A 17,723-nucleotide genomic window follows, 5' to 3' on the forward strand; every position below is an offset into this window, starting at 1 on the left:
TGGACAGAACCACTGGAGCTCGCAGGGGTGTGGGTGCCTTTATTGTGTGTACAGGCTGGCGGCAAACACGATGTCGCGTTTGATCATCTGCGCCGCAGTGTCCATCTTGCTGGCCAGCGCGGGGTCACCCACCACCCGGGCGGCCTGGCGCAGCTCCCGCAGCAGCTCCTCCAGCCGCTGGATCGCCCTGACCACCGAGCCCTCCTGCACCGGGGACAGCCGGGCGATGTCCGCGAAGGGCTGCGGGCACGGGACACCGCGTCAGGGGACAGCGGGGACAGCGGGGACAGGGGGGACATTGGGGAGAATTTGGGACATTGGGGTCAGTGGGGACATTGGGGATGTTGGGGACATTGGGGGACGTGAGGGGACATTGGGGTCAGGGGTGTCCCAGGCTGTCCCAGTGTGATTTTTGGGGTTCCCAGGGTATTTCTGGGGTATTTTGGGTTATTTTTGGGGTATTTTGGGTCTCACCATGCCCCTGGCTGTCCCAGGGGATTTTTGAGGTATTTTTTGGGTTAGTTTTGGGGTATTTTGGGGTATTTGGGTCTCACCATGCCCCTGGCTGTCCCAGGGGTATTTCTGGGGTATTTTGGGGTATTTTTGGGGTCTCACCATGCCCCTGGCCCACTCGTACACGACCTGCACGAGGCTGAAGCCGAACTGAGCTGTGAACTCCTCAGCTCCAGGGCCGAGGCTGTGCTGCTGCTCCAGGCGACCCACGCGGGCGGCGACGGCGCGGAGACGCTCCAGGGCCTGGGGGAGAGAAAAAAATCCCATAAATCCCAAAAAAACCCCATGAATCCTATAAATCCCAAACCCCAGAGACGCTCCAGGGCCTGGGGCGAACAGACCAGAAACCCCATAAATTCCCCAAAATTCCATAAATCCCCAAAATCCTATAAATCCTGAAAAACCCCATAAATCCCCAAAATCCCATAAATCCCCAAAATCCCATAAATCCCACACTGCAGAGATGATCCAGGAAACATGCCAAAAACCCCACAAATCCCATAAATCCCCCTCGGTGTCCCCAATGTCACCCCAGTGTCCCCAAAGTCCCCCCAGTGTCCCCACCTGGCTCAGAGGCTCTGGCAGCAGAGGTTCCCCCCCATATCCCCCATGTCACCCCAATGTCCCCCAGTGTCCCCAATGTCACCCCAGTGTCCCCACCTGGGTCAGCGGCTCGGGCAGCCCCTCGGGCAGCGGCTCCCCCCGGCCGGGAGTGACCAGGCAGGACAGCAGAGCCACGCTCTCCTCCGGCCGCAGCGGCGCCAGGACATTGCCCAGCAGCAGCTCGGTCAGCACCAGCTGCTCCGTGCTCAGCAGGGCGGCCACTCGGCCACCCAGGGCCACCGTGCCACCGGAGATGTAGCCCAGCTCGGACAGCACCTGGGGGACACAGAGTGACCTCAGAGTGACCACAGAGTGACCACTGTGCCACCCAGGGCCACCGTGCCACCGGAGATGTACCCTAGCTCGGACAGCACCTGGGGGCACACAGAGTGACCTCAGAGTGACCTCAGAGTGACCACAGAGTGACCACCGTGCCACCGGAGATATAGCCCAGCTCAGACAGGACCTGGGGGGACACAGAGTGACCTCAGAGTGACCACAGAGTGACCTCAGAGTGACCACAGAGTGACCTCCGTGCCACCGGAGATATAGCCCAGCTCAGACAGGACCTGCCATGGGGACAGAGTGACCTCAGAGTGACCACAGAGTGACCTCTGTGCCACCTGAGATGTACCCCAGCTCGGACAGCACCTGGAGGGTCACAGAGGTGTTTTTGAGGTGTTTTGGGGTTATTTTGGGGTTATTTTTGGGTCTCACCTCGAGGTGCTGGTGACACTCAGGCAGCAGCAGCAGCAGAGATTTGGGCAATGTTGGGACACCAGGGGGGATTTTGGGTTCCCAGTGGATATTTGGGGATCCCAGGGGTGTTTTTGGGGCGTTTTGGGGTGGTTTTGGGGTTATTTGGGGCGTTTTTGGGTCTCACCTCGAGGCGCTGGTGGTACTCAGGCCATGTTAGGACACCGGGGGGGATTTTGGGTTCCCAGTGGATATTTTGGGTTCCCAGGGGTGTTTTTCAAGTATTTTGGGGTGTTTTTGGGGCTGTTTGGGGTGTTTTTGGGTCTCACCTCGAGGCGCTGGTGGTACTCGGGCAGCAGCAGCAGGGATTGGTCCGACAGCTGGAACTGCAGCTCCTCCAGCTGTTCCTCCAGCTGCTGCCGGGCGGCAAACTGGGCATACTGGGAGGGACGGGCAGGGGTCAGCGGTGTCCCCAAACAACCCAAAAAAAAAAACCCCAAAAAACCCCCAAAAAAACCCCATAAACCCCCCCAAGAAAACCCCCCAAAAACCCCAAAAATCCCCAAACAACCCCAAAAAACTGCCCAAAAACCACCAAAAACCAGCCAAATAAATCCCAAAAACCCCAAAAAACTGCCCAAAACCTACCAAAAAAATCCCAAAAAATCCCCAAAACCCCCAAAAAGCCCCAGAAGCACCTGCTGGGCGAAGCGGGGGCTGTGCACGCAGCGGAACGAGCGCAGGGTCACGCCGAGGTCACGGATTTCGGCCGCAGCCGCCAGCGCCGAGGGGTCTCGGCCAGGGGGGACCCCGAAAGCCTCCAGCAGCGGGATGGTCACTGTCCCCTCGCGGCCAGCGGCGGCCAGGCGGGTCAGTTCCTGCAGCGCTGACCCCAGAGCTGAGCCACCGAGGGGAGGGGAGCTGGGGGGACATGTGGGGTCAGTGGGGTCAGGGATCCCAAAATCTATGGGGTGATCTCCCAAAACCCCAAAATCTATGGGGAGATCCCCCAAAACCCCAAAATCTATGGGGAGATCCCCCAAAACCCCAGGCAGGTCAGTTCCTGCAGCGCTGACCCCAGAGCCAAGCCACCGAGGGGAGGGGAGCTGGGAAAATATGGGGTCAGTGGGGTCAGGGATCCTAAAAATCTATGGGGAGATCCCCCAAAACCCCAAAATCTATGGGGAGATCTCTCCAGGATCCTAAAATCTATGGGGAGATCCCGGGGTTTGGGTGGTGGGGGGGGGGGGTGGGGGTGTGGGGTGGGTGTTGGGGTGGGGGTGTGGGTTTTGGGTTGTGGGGTCTCTCAGGGTCCTAAAATCCATGGGGAGATCCGGGGGATCCCAAGAGCTATGGGGTCAGGGGGTGTGGGATCCTCTAATCTATGGGGAGATCCCCCAGGACTCCGAATTCCCCTCCAGAACCCCAAATTGTTCCTTCCCAGCACCCCAAACCTCCCCCCAGGACCCCAAACCTCCCCCCAGGACCCCAAACTTCCCCCCAGCACCCCGTACCGGGGTCGGGGTCCCCTCGGGGGGCGCAGCTCCTGCAGCAGCGTTTCGGGGTTCACCCGCAGGGTCTTGGCTGTGACCCCAACGATGTCCTCGGGGTGCAGCTGCTCCAGGGAGTGTCCGGGGGGGCCTGCGGGACCCCAAAACATTCAGGAACCCCAAAACCTTCAGGGACACCCCAAAAAACCCCAAAATCCACAGGGAAATCCCCCCAGGACCCCAAATCCAAAGGGAAATCCCCTAGAACCCCAAAACCCTCCAGAATTCCCCCAAATCCCTCGTGGGAACCCCAAAATCCCTCATGGGAACCCCAAACCCCTTCTGGGGACCCCAAATCCCTCATGGGAACCCCAAATTTCGGCTTTTTCCCCGTTTTTGGGGTGCAGACCCTCGGGCAGGAAGAGGCGGGTGAGCAGCAGATCCTCGGGGTAAGGAACGTCCTGTGGGGTCTCGGGGGGCTTCTCCCCCTTTTCGGGGGGTTTTTCCCCGTTTTTGGGTTTTTTTTCCCCATTTTCGGGGTTCTTCTCGCTCAGCACCAGCGTGGTGAAGGTTCGGCCAGAGCCGCCCGAGGTCACCTGTGGGCAGTTTTTGGGGTCACTTTGGGGTCAGTCTGGGGGGGTTTGGGGTCAGTTTTTAAGGTCAGTTTTGGGGTCAGTTTGGGGTCACATTAGGGTCAGTTTGGGGGTCACTTTGAGGCCACTTTGGGGTCAGTTTTTGGGGTCAGTTTTTAAGGTCAGTTTTGGGGTTCCTTTAGGGTCAGTTTGGGGTCACTTTAGGGTCAGTTTGGGGTCAGTTTTGGGGTTACCTGCAGCACCAATCCCAGCGTGTTTTGGGGTGTTTGAGGTCAGTTTTGGGGTCACTTTAGGGTCACTTTGGGGTCAGTTTGTGGTCAGTTTGGGGTTACCTGCAGCACCAATCCCAGCGCATTTCAGGGTGTTTGGGGTCAGTTTTGGGGTCACTTTAGGGTCAGTTTGGGGTCACTTTGGGGTCAATCTGGGCTCAGTTTGGGGTCAGTTTTGGGGTCACTTTGGGGTTACCTGCAGCACCAATCCCAGCGCGTTGCGGTGTTTCAGGGTGTTTGGGGTTAGTTTTTAAGGTCAGTTTTTGGGGTCAGTTTAGGGTCAGTTTGGGGTCAGTTTTTGGTCACTTTGGGGTTACCTGCAGCACCAATCCCAGCGCGTTGCGGTGTTTCAGGGTGTTTGGGGTCAGTTTTTAAGGTCAGTTTTTGGGGTCACTTTAGGGTCAGTTTGGGGTCACTTTAGGGTCACTTTGGGGTCACTTTGGGGTCAGTTTTTGTGGTCACTTTAGGGTCACTTTGGGGTTACCTGCAGCACCAGTCCCAGCGCGTTGCGGTGTTTCGGGGTGCTGACCACCACCACCCTGCCCGGCGCCAGCACCCTCTGTCCAGCCTGTCCCAAACACCTCTGGGGACCCCAAACCCTGGTCAGGGGACACCTGGGACCCCAAACGGACCCCCAGTGTCCCCTGACCCTCCCAGAGCCCCACAGAGACCCTCGCAGTGTCCCCCCATCCTCCCCCTCGAGTGTCCCCAGTGTCCCCAGTGTCCCTCTGCCCACCCCAAAAACCCCAAAAGGACCTCAAAAAGACCCCAAAACCCCCAAAACCCCCAAAAACCCCAAAAAGACCCTAAAAACCCAAAAAGACCCCCAAACATCAACCCAGGATCCTTTCCCAGTGTCCCCAAGCCCCCCAGAAGCCCCCAGACCCCATTAAAGCCCCCAGACCCACCTGCAGCACGGCCCGGGCGCGGCGCAGTGCCACCACAGCTCGGTGGTACTCCGGCAGGTCCCCCATGTCCCCGGTGTCCCCTGCTGTCCCCTCAGGGTCCCCAAGCGCCGCCAGCGCCTCTCGGAGGGCAGCGACACGGCGAGTCTGCGCCTGGGGGGACACGGGGCTGTCACCGGGGGTCACAGTGTCACAGTGTGTCACAGGGTGTCCCAGTGCCCATACTGGGCTGTCCCCAGTGTCCCCTTTGCCCACAGTGCTGTCCCCAGCATGTCCATGCTGGATGTCCCCAGTGTCCCCACTGCCCATACCAGGCTGTCCCCAGTGTCCACACTGTACTGTCTCCAGTGTCCCCAGCATGTCCCAGTGCCTGTACTGGGATGTCCCCAGTGTGTCTCAGTGTCCATAGTGGGCTGTCCCCAGTGTCCCCATTGTCCCCATATCCCCAGTGTCCATACTGGGACATCCCCAGTGTCCCCAGTATCACCATTGTCCACACTGTGCAGTCCCCAGCGTGTCCATACTGGATGTCCCCACTGACCCCATGTCCCTGTCCCCATGTCACTGTCCCCAATGTCTCCACATCCCCACTGTACCAATATCCCCAGTGTCCATACTGGATGTCCCCCTGTCCCTGTCCCCATGTCACTGTCCCCAGTGTCCCCAATGTCCCCCTGTCCCTGTCCCTGTCCCCATGTCCCAATGTCCCCCATGTCCCTGTCCCCAATGTCCATAGTGGATGTCCCCATGTCCCCATATCCATGTCCCTGTCCCCGTCCCTGTCCCCCATGTCCCTGTCCCCCATGTCCCCATGTCCCCATGTCCCCATGTCCCCATGTCCCCCTGTCCCTGTCCCTGTCCCTGTCCCAGCTCACGGTGGCGTCGCGGCGCAGCGGGAACTCGGCGAAGCTGCGGCGCATCAGGTCATGCGGTCGCAGCGACGGCGCGCGGAGCAGCAGGAGGATCATGGGATACGTCAGCCGGAACCGCGACTGCAGCGGGCAGGGACGGCCCTGGGGACAGGGGGGACATCAGGGGACAGGGGGGACAGGGGGGACATTGGGGACATCAAGGGACATGGACAGTGTGATAAATACACATCAGACTGCAGCGGGCAGGGACGGCCCTAGGGACAGGGGACATGGAGGGGACATCAAGGGACACGAGGGGACATGTGGGGACAGAGGAGACACAAGAAATACACATCAGACTGCAGTGGTGAGGGATGACCCTGGGGACAGGGGGGACATCTGGGGACACGAGGAGACACGCAGGGAATACTAAGGGAACACAAAGGGACATGAGAGGACACCTGGGGACACGAAGGGAACACAAAGGGGACGTGCAGGCACACAAAGGGGACATAAGAAAACATGAAGGGACACAAGGGGACACGCAGGAACACTCAGGGACACAAGGGACACAGGGACAGCCGTGTCACCCACCAGCATCATGCGGTGCAGGTCAGCCAGCTCGGGCACGGCGCCCTTGCACAGGATGATGACCGTGCCCGTGGCGTCCAGCCCTCTGCGGCCAGCGCGGCCGGACATCTGCGTGTACTCGCCTGGGGACAAAGGGACACAGTGACAATGCGGCTGGACATTGCCTGGGGACAAAGGGACACTGAGGCACAGCCTCGTCCCGCAGCGATGGCATTGCTGATGTTTCTGCCTCACATTTTCTGCCGTTTCCCCTCATTTCCCACTCTTTTCTCTTCGCATTTTTTGCCCGTTTTCCACCCAATTAAGACACGAAAACCAACCTCAAGACCCCAGAATTGTCCCCCAGAATTGTCCCCCAGAATTGCCCCCCAGAATTGTCCCCCAGAATTGTCCCCCAGAATTGTCCCCCAGGTGTCTCACCTGGCAGCAGGTCCCGGAAGGTGTTCCCGTCGTGCTTCCGGATGGAGTCAAACACCACCGTCCTGGCCGGCATGTTCACCCCCATGGCGAAGGTCTCGGTGGCAAACAGCACCTGGGCAGGTGTGGGGCAGGTGAGGGGTGAGGTGTGGGACAGGTGTGAGGTGAGGTGTGGGGCAGGTATGGGGCAGGTGTGGGGTGAGGTGTGGGGCTGGGGGTGCTGCTGTGGGGCAGGTGTGGGGCTGGCAGTGCCGCAGGTATGGGGCAGGTGTGGGGTGAGGTGTGGGACAGGTGTGGGACAGGTATGGGGCGAGATATGGGGCAGGTATGGGGTGAGGTGTGCGGTAGGTATGGGGCTGGCGGCGCTGCCATGGGGCAGGTATGGGGTAAGGTATGGGGCTGGGAGTGCCGCAATGGGGCAGAACCCCACACCCTACACCCCACACCTCTCCCCACCTCTCCCTACACACCTTGACCAGCCCCTGGCTGAAGAGCATCTCCACCACCTCCTTGAGCAGCGGCAGCACTCCGCCGTGGTGCACGCCGATGCCGCGCTGCAGCAGCTCCGAGAGCTGCAGCACCTGCCAGAGGGTGTGGGGTGAGACCGGCGACCCCATGGAGCCCAGAGCCACCCCATGGAACCCGGAGCCACCCCATGGAGCCCAGAGCCACCCCATGGAGCCCAGAGCCACCCCACGGAGCCCAGAGCCACCCCACGGAGCCCAGAGCCACCCCACAGCGCCTGTGCGCCCCAAAAAACCCAATTTCAGGAGAATTAATCATTCATGGAGCCCAGAGCCACCCCATGGAGCCCGGTGGGGTGGGGGGGGGGGGGGGGGGTGGGGGTGGGGGTGGGGGGTGTGTGTTGGGTTTTGGGGGGGGGAGCCACCCCACAGCGCCTGTGTGCCCCATGGGACCCACATCTTGGGAGAATTAATCATTCATGGCCCCCAGAGCCACCCCACAGTGCCTGGGTGCCCCAAAAAACCCAAATCTGAGGAGAGTCCATCATTCATGGAGCCCAGAGCCACCCCACAGCTCCTGTGTGCCCCATGGGACCCACATCTCAGGAGAATTAATCATTCATGGCCCCCCAAAGCCACATGGGATCCCAAATCTGAGCAAAATTAATCATTCATGGACCCCAAAACTGCACCACAGCTCCTGTATGTCCCAAAAAACCCAAGTCTGAGGAGAATCCACCACTCATGCTGTGAGTTTTGATTAAAAAACTCAGTTTTCATAACCTCCTTGAAATTCTTCCTGCCCACAACCACCTCCACATCCCAAAGCCCCCCTAGCCACCCCAAAACCCCCAAAAAAACCCTCAAAAATCCCCCAAACGCCCACCTGGGGCAGGCGGCGGTCGGAGCCGCGCAGTCTGGCCAGGCAGCGGGTCAGGAACTGCCGGACCTGGCCGCGCTCAGGGCCACTCAGCAGGTCCAGCGAGCCCAGGGCGGCCGCCTGGTCCTCGCAGCGACCCCGGGAGAAGGTGAAGGTCACTGCGGGCAGCAGCTCGCGCTCCCGGAGGGTCTCCAGCAGGGACAGCCAGACCCCCCGCTCCTGGGGGGGAATATGGGGTCAGTGGGGTCAGCAGGGTGACCCTCAGGCCAGCCAGACCCTGCTGTACTGCCTGGGGTGAGGTGTGGGGTCAGTGGGGTCAGTAGAGTGACCCTCAGGCCATCCTGACCCTCTGCTCCTGGTGGGGAATACGGGGTCAGTGGGGTCAGCAGAGTGACCCTCAGGCCATCCTGACCCTGCTGTACTGCCCGGGGTAAAGTGTGGGGTCAGTGGGACATCCAGAGTGACCCTCAGGCCATCCTGACCCTGCCTGGGGTAAAGTGTGGGGTCAGTGGGGTCAGCAGAGTGACCCTCAGGCCATCCTGACCCCCTGCTCCTGGGGGGGAAAGCATGGAGTCAGTGGGGCCACCGGAGTGACCCTCAGGCCATCCTGACCCCCAGTTCCTTGGGGGGTAAAGTGTGGGGTCAGTGGGACACCCAGAGTGACCCTCAGGCCATCCTGACCCCACTGACCCTGCGCAGAGTAAAGTATGGGGTCAGCAGGACATCCAGAGTAGCCCTCAATCCCCCCTGACCCCATACCTGTCCAGGGTTGGGGGCAAAGGGTCAGCAGGACCCCCAGAGTAGCCCCCTGACCCCCTACCTGTCCGGGGTTAGGGACAAAGGGTCAGCAGGAGCCCCAGAGTAGCCCCCTGACCCCATACCTGCCCGGGGTTGGGACCGCCCATGGTCGGCTGCCGCGCCCCAAAGCTCTGAGCGTGTTTGCTGCTTTGCTCCTTCTTGGCCTCCACTGCAGCATAGTACCTGGGACAGGTGAGGGGCAGGTGAGGGACAGGGGAGGGACAGGTGAGGGACAGGTGAGGGACAGGTGAGGGACAGGTGAGGGACAAGTGTGGGGTGAGGTTTGGGGCACGGTTTTGGGGCAGATTTAGGGCTGATTTAGGGCAGATTTTGGGTGAGATTTGGGGCAAGGTTTTGGGGCAGGTTTGGGTTAGATTTTGGGGCAGGTTTGGGCAGGTTTGGGCAGGTTTGGGGCCAATTTAGGGCAGGGTTTTGGGTAGGTTTAGGGCTGATTTGGGGCAGGTTTGGGTTAGATTTTGGGGCAGGGTTTTGGGGCAGGTTTGGGGTGAGGTTTAGGGTAGGTTTGGGGAAGCTTTAGGGCAGATTTAAGGGGGATTTGGGGCAGGGTTTTGGGGCAGATTTAGGGCCGATTTGGGGCCAATTTGGGGCAGGTTTGGGGCAGGTTTAGGGCCGATTTGTGGCAGGTTTTAGGGCCGATTTGGGGCAGGTTTGGGGCAGGTTTTAGGGCCGGTTTGGGGTGAAGTTTGGGGCAGCTTTGGGGCAGGTTTTAGGGCCGGTTTGGGGTCTCACCCCTGCGTGCTGAAGGCGCCGCCCGGGCCCAGCAGCTGGAAGAGCTGGTTTCGGGTTCTGGAGCTGTTCCCGGTGAACAGGAAATGCTCCAGCGGCACGGGGCGCTTTGGGGTGCTGAGAACCCTGACACAGCGCCGCTTGGTGCGCCTGGAGCGGGGAGAGAACGGAGGGATTGGGGAGAAACGGGAGAGAATTGGGGAAAAACAGACAAGATTGGGGAAAAACGGGAGAGAATTGGGAAAAAACGGGACAGGATTGGGGAAAAATGGGAGAGAATTGGGGAAAAACAGATGGGATTGGGGAAAAACGGGAGAGAATTGGGAAAAAATGGGAGAGAATTGGGGAAAATGGGAAGAGAATTGGGAAAAAATGGGACAGGATTGGGGAAAAATGGGAGAGAATTGGGGAAAATGGGAGAGAATTGGGGAAAAACGGACGGGATTGGGGAAAAACGGGAGAGAATTGGGAAAAACGGGATAGATTGGGAAAAAACGGGAGAGAATTGGAAAAAAACGGGAGAAAAACAGTCACACAGAGCTCCTCCTTCCCACGTGTCCCCAGTGCCACCAGCACCACCCCAGAGCCCCTCAGGAACCTCTCAGAGACCTCAAATCCCCCCTAAACCACCCCAAATCCCCCTAAACCATCCCAAACAATGACAGGGATCCCCTAAATCCCCCCTAAACCACCCCAATAATAGCAGGGACCCCTCAAAGCCCCCCTATGTCCCTCTCAGAGATCCCCAAATCCCCCAAGGATCCCCCACATCCCCCCTAAACCACCCCAAAAACTGCAGGGATCCTCCAAAGCTCCTCATGTCCCTCTCAGAGCCCCCCAACCCTCCAAGAATCCCCTTAAACCACCCCAAAATACCACAAAGATCCCTCAAATCCCCCCTGAACCACCCCAAAAAACCACAGGGACCCCTCAGAGCCCCTCAGGAACCTCTCAGAGACCCCAAACCCCACTGACCCGACCCACTGGGCGAACTCGAGCGCGTTGGGCACGGTGGCACTGAGCAGCACCAGCTTGACGTGCTCGGGGAGCAGGATCAGCACTTCCTCCCACACCACCCCGCGCTGGGAAATGTCGGGGAGAAATTGGGATTTTCTGCCCTTTACCCTCATTTCCTGCTCTTTTCCCCTCACGTTTCCCACTCTTTTCACCGCGTATTTCCTGCTCTTCTTCCCCTCATGTTTTCTATTTTCTCCCTTCGCGTTTTCTGCCTTTTTTTCCCCTCACATTTCTGTCATTTTCCCTTTTTCCTCCCTTTTCCCCTCACATTTCCCCTTTTTTCCCCTCACATTTCCTATTTTCCCCTCACGTTTCCTATTTTCCTCTCACATTTCCTGCTTTTCTGCTCACATTTCCCACCTGAGAATCCCCAAAACCCCCCAAACCCCTCAAACTTCTCAGGGAACCTCCTATTCTCATCACCATTAACAAAATAATCAATTAAAACTAATCCACTCTAGATCCCAGATGATATCAGAGCTCCCCAGTCCCCCTAAATCCCACAAGATTCGCCTTAAACCCCACAAATTTCACCTCAAACCCCACAAAGTTCACCCCAAACCCCACAAAAACCCCAAATTCTCACCTCATCATCGTTAACATAATGAACCTCATCGAAAATCACCCATTCCAGATCCCGGATGACATCGGAGCCGTTGTACAGCATCGACCTGGGGATGGCAGGGACCCAATTCCACCCCAAATCCTCCCAAAATCCACCAAATCCTCCCAAAATCCTCCCTAAAATCCCCCCAATCCACCAAGTCTGCCCAAATCCACCCCAAATCCTCCCCAAATCATCCCCAGAACACTCCAAACCCCCCAATGCACCCCAAATCCCCCCTAAAATCCCCCCAGTACACCCCAAATGCTTTAAAATCCCCCCAATCCACCCCAAATCCACCCAAAATCCCCCAAATTCCAGGTCCCCAATCCCCCAGCCCCTCACCGCAGGATCTCAGTGGTCATCACCAGACAAGCAGCCTCTGGCCGCAGCTGGACATCGCCGGTCAGCAGCCCCACATCCCCGAAGGTCTCCCGAAAATCCCGAAATTTCTGGTTGGACAGAGCCTTGATGGGGGAGGTGTAGATGGACCTGGGGGGAGTTTTTGGGGTATTTTTGTGGTTTTGTCCTGTTTTTTCCCAATTCCACCCGTTTTTGCCCCAAAGGTTCATCCCAGAGATCCCTTTTGGGGTCAAATTAGAGAGTTCTGGGAACCCCAAAGGGATTTTTTGGGGTCTGGGGGCAGCGAGGATTGAGCCAGGGAGAGGTTTGGGGAGCTCAGAGTGAACCTGGAGAGGATTTGGGGAGGTTTTGGGGTCTCAGGAAGGTTTTGGGGTGTTTTAGGACATATTTTGGGGACTTTGGGACATATTTTGGGGAACCTTAGGACACATTTTGGGGACATTGTGACAAGTGACATCACACCACGGCGATGCCACGCTGGGCCACTGTGGTTTGGGGTTCCCTGGGGTGGTTTTGGGGTGTTTCAGGCTGTTTTTTGGGTTATTTTGGGGTTATTTTGGGGTCTCACCGTGTCATGTGGCGCCGCGCCAGGGCGATGGCAGTTTTGGGGTTATTTTGGGATGGTTTTAGGGTGGTTTTTGGGGTTTTTTGGGGTCTCACCTGGTCATGTGGCGCCGCGCCAGGGCGATGGCAGTTTTTGGGGTGTTTTTGGGGTTATTTTGGGGTTTTTTGGGACTCACCTGGTCATGTGGCGCCGCGCCAGGGCGATGGCATACTCGGCCACGGCGGTCTTGCCGGCCGAGGTGTGGGCAGCGACCAGGACAGAGTGACCGCGCTCGAGACTCAGCGCTGCCCGCTGCTGGAACGGGTCTGGGGAGAACGGCCACTGCGGGGTGGGACACCAAAAAATGGTCAGGGACACCAAAAATGGTCAGGGACACCCCAAAAACAGGCAGGGACACCCCAAAATACAGTCAGGGACACCCAAACACGGTCAGGGACACCCCAAACACAGTCAGGGACACCCCAAAAATGGGCAGGGACCCCGAAAAACGGTCAGCAGCCCCAAAATCAGGTCAGAACACCCCAAAATCCGCTCAGGATACCCTAAATCCAGCCAGGAGCCCCAAAATACAGTCAGGAACCCCAAAATCCACTCAGGTCATCTCAAAATCCGGTCAGGAACCCCAAAATGCAGTCAGGAACCCCAAAAAGCAGTCAGGACATCCCAAAATCTGCTCAGGACGTCCTTGATCCCCTTCAGGTCACCCTAAATCCACTCAGGAAACTCCAAAATACAGTCAGGGACACCAAAATCCACTCAGGACACCCCAAAATCCCCTCAGAACCCCCCCAGAGCCCCCAGGATGCCCCAAAATCTCCCCAAACCCCCCCAGTTCCCCAGTGCTCACTACTGGGGACACCCGAGATCACCAAAATCACCAAAAGATGCCCCAAAACCCCTCCACGGCCACCAAAATCCCCCCAAAATCCCCCCAAATCCCTGAAATTCCCCCAAATCCCCAAACCCACCCGGTGGGCAGGGTCAGGCAGCAGCTCCTCGAAGTTCCCCACGGGGGTCGTCGTGTCGATCATCTCTGCCCAAACCTCCTCGGGGGGCTCTGGGGGGGCTTTGGGGGGCCCTGGGGGGGCTGCTGCTCCCTCCTGGGAGGGCAATGGGGTGGGGAGGGTGGGGAACCCCAAAAAATGCTGTTAATAGACTCAAATCTGTTCAAAATCGCCCCAAAATCACCCCAAAATTGCCCCAAAATCCACCCAAATCCACCCTGAATTACCCCAAATCCTCCTGATTTCCTCAAACCCACCCCAAATCCCCACCCCAAAACACCCCAAATCACCCCAATTTCCCCAAATCCCTCTCAGACCCCACAAATCCCTGCAAATCCTCCCCCAAATCACCCTGATTTCCCCAAATCTCCCCCAAAATCCACTTCAAATTGCCCCCAAATCACCCCAACATCCCACAAAATCCCACAAATCCCACTCCAAATCACCCAAATCACCCCGAGTCCAACTCCAAATCCCCCCCAAAATCCACCCCAAAATCCCCACCTTGCCCAGCAGCTCCTCCAGGCTGTCGGATCGGCGCAGCTGAGGCTCTTTTGGGGTTTCTTTTGGGGTTTTTGGGGTCTCTTTTGGGGATTTTGGGGTCTCTCCTGTGCTCCCAGCCCTGCCCAAGTCCAGGGGGTCACCAAGTTGGTCACCCAGTTGGTCACCCAAGGGGTCATCGAGGCTCTCCAGCAGGCTGGACAGGGACAGAGGAGCTCCGGCCGTGGCTGGGGGGACAGAATTTGGGGGAATCACCCCAAAATTGAGACCCAAAGGGTAAAATAACCCCAAAATCGGGACCCCGAGGGGTAAAATAACCCCAAAATTGAGACCCCAAAGGATAAAGTCACCCCAAAATTAACCCACAGGGGCAAAATAACTCCAAAAATCAACCCCCAGGAGTAAAATGATCCCAAAATCAACCCCACAGAGATGAAATCACCCCAAATTTCACTCCCCAGGAAATAAACATCCCTGAAATCCCCCCAAATAAACCCCAAATCCCCCCAAATAAACCCCAAATGCCCCAAAACAAACCCCAAATCTCAGGTTTTTTCTCCATTTCCTCCTCCTTACCTTGGGGTTTGAATTCCACTCCTCGCTTCATCCCAGGAGGGTTGGTGAGCAGATCTGGGGGAGCAGAGGGGTTAGGGACCCCAAAATTGGGGAGAAAACCCCAAAATTGGGAGTGGAAACCCAAGAAAATGGGGTTAGGGACCCCAAAATTGGGAAGAAAAACCCAAAATTGGGGAGATAAACCCAAAATTGGGGACAAACCCCCAAAATTTGGTGTCCAAACCTTTCTCGAAATCCACATCTTCCTCCTGCTGCTCCTGCAGGGTTTGGATTTGCTCCAGGGTTGGTTCATCTTCACCCCCTGCGGGATTTTGGGGTTTTTTGGGTTTTTTGGGATATTGTTTAGGGTTTTTGGGGTACTTTTGGGGGTTTTGGGGATATTTTATGGGGGTTTTGGGGTATTTTTCGGGTATCTTATGGGATTTTCAGGATATTTTTGGGGGGTTTTGGGGTCCCCTTGCCTGGGGATCCCTGTGAGATATTTGGGGTACTTTTTGGGTTTTTGGGGTATTTTTGGGGTATTTTATGGGGTTTTCAGGATATTTTCGGGGGGTTTTGGGGTCCCCTTGCCTGGGGATCTCTGTGAGGTTTTTTGGGTTGTTTTTTGGGGTATTTTTTGGGTTTTTTGGGGTATTTTTTGGGTTTTTTGGGTTATTTTTTGGGGGTTTGGGGTATTTTTTGGGGGGTTTTTTGGGATATTTTTTTGGATTTCGGTCGGGTTTATTGGGGTATGTTTTAGGGTGTTTTTTGGGGTGTTTTTGGGGTCCTACCTGGCCAGAAGGGACAGCTGGACATGCCCCCCCTCAGCCCCTCCCCCGGGGGTCCCGGGGGTCTCCGCAGCGATGGAGAGTTGGAAGCTGAAAGTCCCACGGAGGGGAGAAGTTCCTGGGGTGGGGAGGGGCTGGGTGAGACCCCAGACCCAAAATCCCAAAAAATAACCCCAAAAAACCCCAAAAAAATAACCCAAACCCTCCAAAAATACCCCCAAAAATCACCCCGAAACACCCAAAAAACACCCCGAAAAATAACCCAAAAAATACCCCCAAAAGCCCCAAAAAATAACCCAAAAAGCCCAAATAATACCCCAAAACCCCCAAATAATACCCCCAAAACCCCCCGAAAATACTCTCAAAAACCCAAAAAATACCCTCAAAAACCAAAGAAAAATACACCCAAAGAACCCAATAAATACCTCCAGAAAACCCAAAAAATACTCTCAAAAAACCAAAAAATAATCTCCAAAAATACCCCCCAAAACCCATAAAATACCCCAAAAAACCCTAAAAATTCGCCCCAAAACCCCCCAAAAAAACCCCAAAAATTACCCCAAAACAAAAAAACCCCAAAACCAAAACACCCCCAAAAAAACCCAAAAATGCCCCCAAAACCCCAAATAATACCCCAAAACCCCCTAAAATACCCACAGAAAACCCAAAAAAACCCCAAACACCCCCAGACCCCAAAAGATACCCCTAGAGACCCCCAGGACCCCAAAAAGCCCCAGAGCCCCAAAATCCCCCAAAAATCCCCAAAACAAAAAAATACCCCAAAAATACCCTAAAGACCCCAAAAGCTCCCTGCAGCCCCAAATCCCCCAAAACCCCAAAATCCCCCAAAAACCCCAAAAAAAGCCCAAAAGCCCCCTGCCCACCTCTCTGAAGCCCAGCAGCTCCCCACTGCGAGGGTCTCGCTCTGCCCGCAGCTCTCCGGCCACCGGCGTGGGGTCAAGGGAGAAGAGTGACCGCGGGGCAGCGCTGCGGGGCCAGGGGCTGGGGACAGAGACAGACCCTAAATGGGACCTGAGGGACCGTAAATGGGACCTGAGAGACCTCAAAGGACACCTGAGACCCCAAATGGCACCTGAGAGACCCTAAATGGGACCTGAGAGACCCTAAATGGGACCTGAGAGTTGGGTGGGTTGGGTGGTTGGGTGGGTGTGAGAGACCCTAAATGGGATCTGAGACCCTAAATGGGACCTGAGACCCCAAATGGCACCCCTGAGACCTCAGACCCACCTGAGGGACCCCAAATGGCACCCCAGGGTCATCTGAGACCCCAAATGGCACCTGAGAACCCAAATGTGACCTGAGGGACCCCAAATGGCACCCCAGACCCACCAGGATTTTCGGGCATTCAGGATTTTCGGGTTTTTAGGATTTCAGGTTTTTAGGATTCCAGGGCATTTAGGATTTCAGGATTTGGGGTTTTTAGGGTTTCAGGATTTGGGGTATTTAGGGTTTCGGATCCCCTACCTGGTCGCTCTGTCCCTCCCGTGGATCGGCAGCCACTCCGGGGATCCCAAAACCAGCTGTGCCAGATGTTCCTGCAGGGGGGGGGCGAAGGGGGGCGGGCCCAGCGGCAGCTGGCGGGGAAAGGGTTAAAAATGGGTCAAAAAAGGGTTAAAAAGGGTTAAAAAGGGTTAAAAAAGGGTTAAAAAGGGTTTTTGGGGGATTTTGGGGTTTTTGGGAGAGTTTTGGGTGATTTTTCGAGTTTTTTTGGGTGTTTTTTTGGGGTTTTTTAGGTGATTTTCGGGGGTTTTTTGGGGGACATTTTTTTGGGGGTTTTGGGTGATTTTTGTGGGTTTTTTGGGGAGATTTTTTGGGGATTTTTGGGGGAGATTTTTTGGGGTTTTTTTTCAGGTTTTTTTAGGTAATTTTTCAAGGTTTTTTGGGATAATTTTGGGGTTTTTTGGGGGAATTTTTTTGCGCTTTTTTTGGGGACATTTTTAGGTATTTTTGGGAAAATTTTTGGGATTTTTTTTGGGGTGATTTCGGGGTTTTTCCGCCACTCACGGTGCCGCGCGGCTCCGGTCCCTCCGCCGCTCCCGCCGCTCCCGTCAGCAGCTCGAACCGCCCCGAGCATCCCAACTCCAGCAGCGCCAGCGGCAACTCCCGCGGCCCGCGCGGCGCCAGCGCTGCGGAACACCGGGAGAGCTCCGGTACCACCGGGAGAGCCCCGGCGAGCCAACCCGAACCCATCCCGCAGCCCAACCGGAGCCTCCAGAGCCCAACCGGAGCCAACCGGAGCCTCCCGAGCCCAACCGGAGCCAACCGGAGCCTCCAGGCCTCACCGATCCGCTCCACCTCCATCCCGCCGCACCGGCAGCCTGACCCGGAAGCTCTCCCCACCACTTCCGCCGCCAAACCGGAACTACCGGAAGCCAACCGGAAATCCTGGCAGCAGGGCAGCGGCGCTTCCTTGGCTGCTGACCAATCAGCGCGCGGCGCGCCTCCGTCCAGCCAATGGGAAGGCGTTCTGCGCGGCGCGGTGCACTGT

At 56.9% G+C, this 17,723-nt stretch overlaps 2 protein-coding genes across 5 annotated transcripts in view; one reads left to right on the forward strand and one right to left on the reverse strand.

The window, feature by feature from the left end:
* ZBTB12 (zinc finger and BTB domain containing 12) overlaps positions 1-17,723 on the forward strand; it is a 67,574-nt gene that overhangs the window by 30,832 nt on the left and 19,019 nt on the right. The gene's annotated exons all lie outside the window — the stretch shown is intronic.
* On the reverse strand, positions 20-17,664 carry SKIC2 (SKI2 subunit of superkiller complex). Of its 4 annotated transcripts, XM_085047180.1 has the most exons (29): positions 17,518-17,664; positions 17,240-17,361; positions 16,700-16,809; positions 16,099-16,216; positions 15,218-15,332; positions 14,671-14,748; positions 14,448-14,501; positions 13,875-14,098; positions 13,335-13,466; positions 12,542-12,687; positions 11,784-11,930; positions 11,421-11,505; positions 10,793-10,899; positions 9,821-9,967; positions 9,154-9,253; positions 8,279-8,491; positions 7,399-7,509; positions 6,932-7,043; positions 6,515-6,633; positions 5,945-6,082; positions 5,073-5,222; positions 4,649-4,747; positions 3,712-3,898; positions 3,327-3,453; positions 2,511-2,733; positions 2,142-2,252; positions 1,174-1,392; positions 616-756; positions 20-240 (listed from the first exon to the last, which is right to left on the reverse strand). In XM_085047180.1, the coding sequence occupies exons 1-29, from the start codon at positions 17,534-17,536 to the stop codon at positions 40-42; spliced, it is 3,855 nt and encodes a 1,284-aa protein (XP_084903306.1). In that variant the 5' UTR covers positions 17,537-17,664; the 3' UTR covers positions 20-39. The 4 variants fall into 4 exon arrangements, with proteins under 4 accessions (XP_084903306.1, XP_084903307.1, XP_084903308.1 ...); XM_085047181.1 differs by lacking the exon at positions 4,649-4,747; XM_085047182.1 differs by lacking the exons at positions 20-240; positions 616-756; positions 1,174-1,392 and adding an exon at positions 1,402-1,490.

This window comes from Lichenostomus cassidix, unplaced genomic scaffold (assembly GCF_008360975.1).
Source record: "Lichenostomus cassidix isolate B80296 unplaced genomic scaffold, HeHo_3.0 HiC_scaffold_33, whole genome shotgun sequence".
Classification (NCBI taxonomy): domain Eukaryota; kingdom Metazoa; phylum Chordata; class Aves; order Passeriformes; family Meliphagidae; genus Lichenostomus; species Lichenostomus cassidix.

Excerpts from the sequence above, each read along its gene's own strand:
- SKIC2 (XM_085047180.1), bottom strand. Across the intron at positions 16,810-17,239 it reads GACCGGAGCCGCGCGGCACC|CTGCCGCTGGGCCCGCCCCC; the intron begins GTGAGTGGCGGA and ends TTTCCCCGCCAG. Across the intron at positions 3,454-3,711 it reads CCGCCTCTTCCTGCCCGAGG|GCCCCCCCGGACACTCCCTG; the intron begins GTCTGCACCCCA and ends GGGGTCCCGCAG.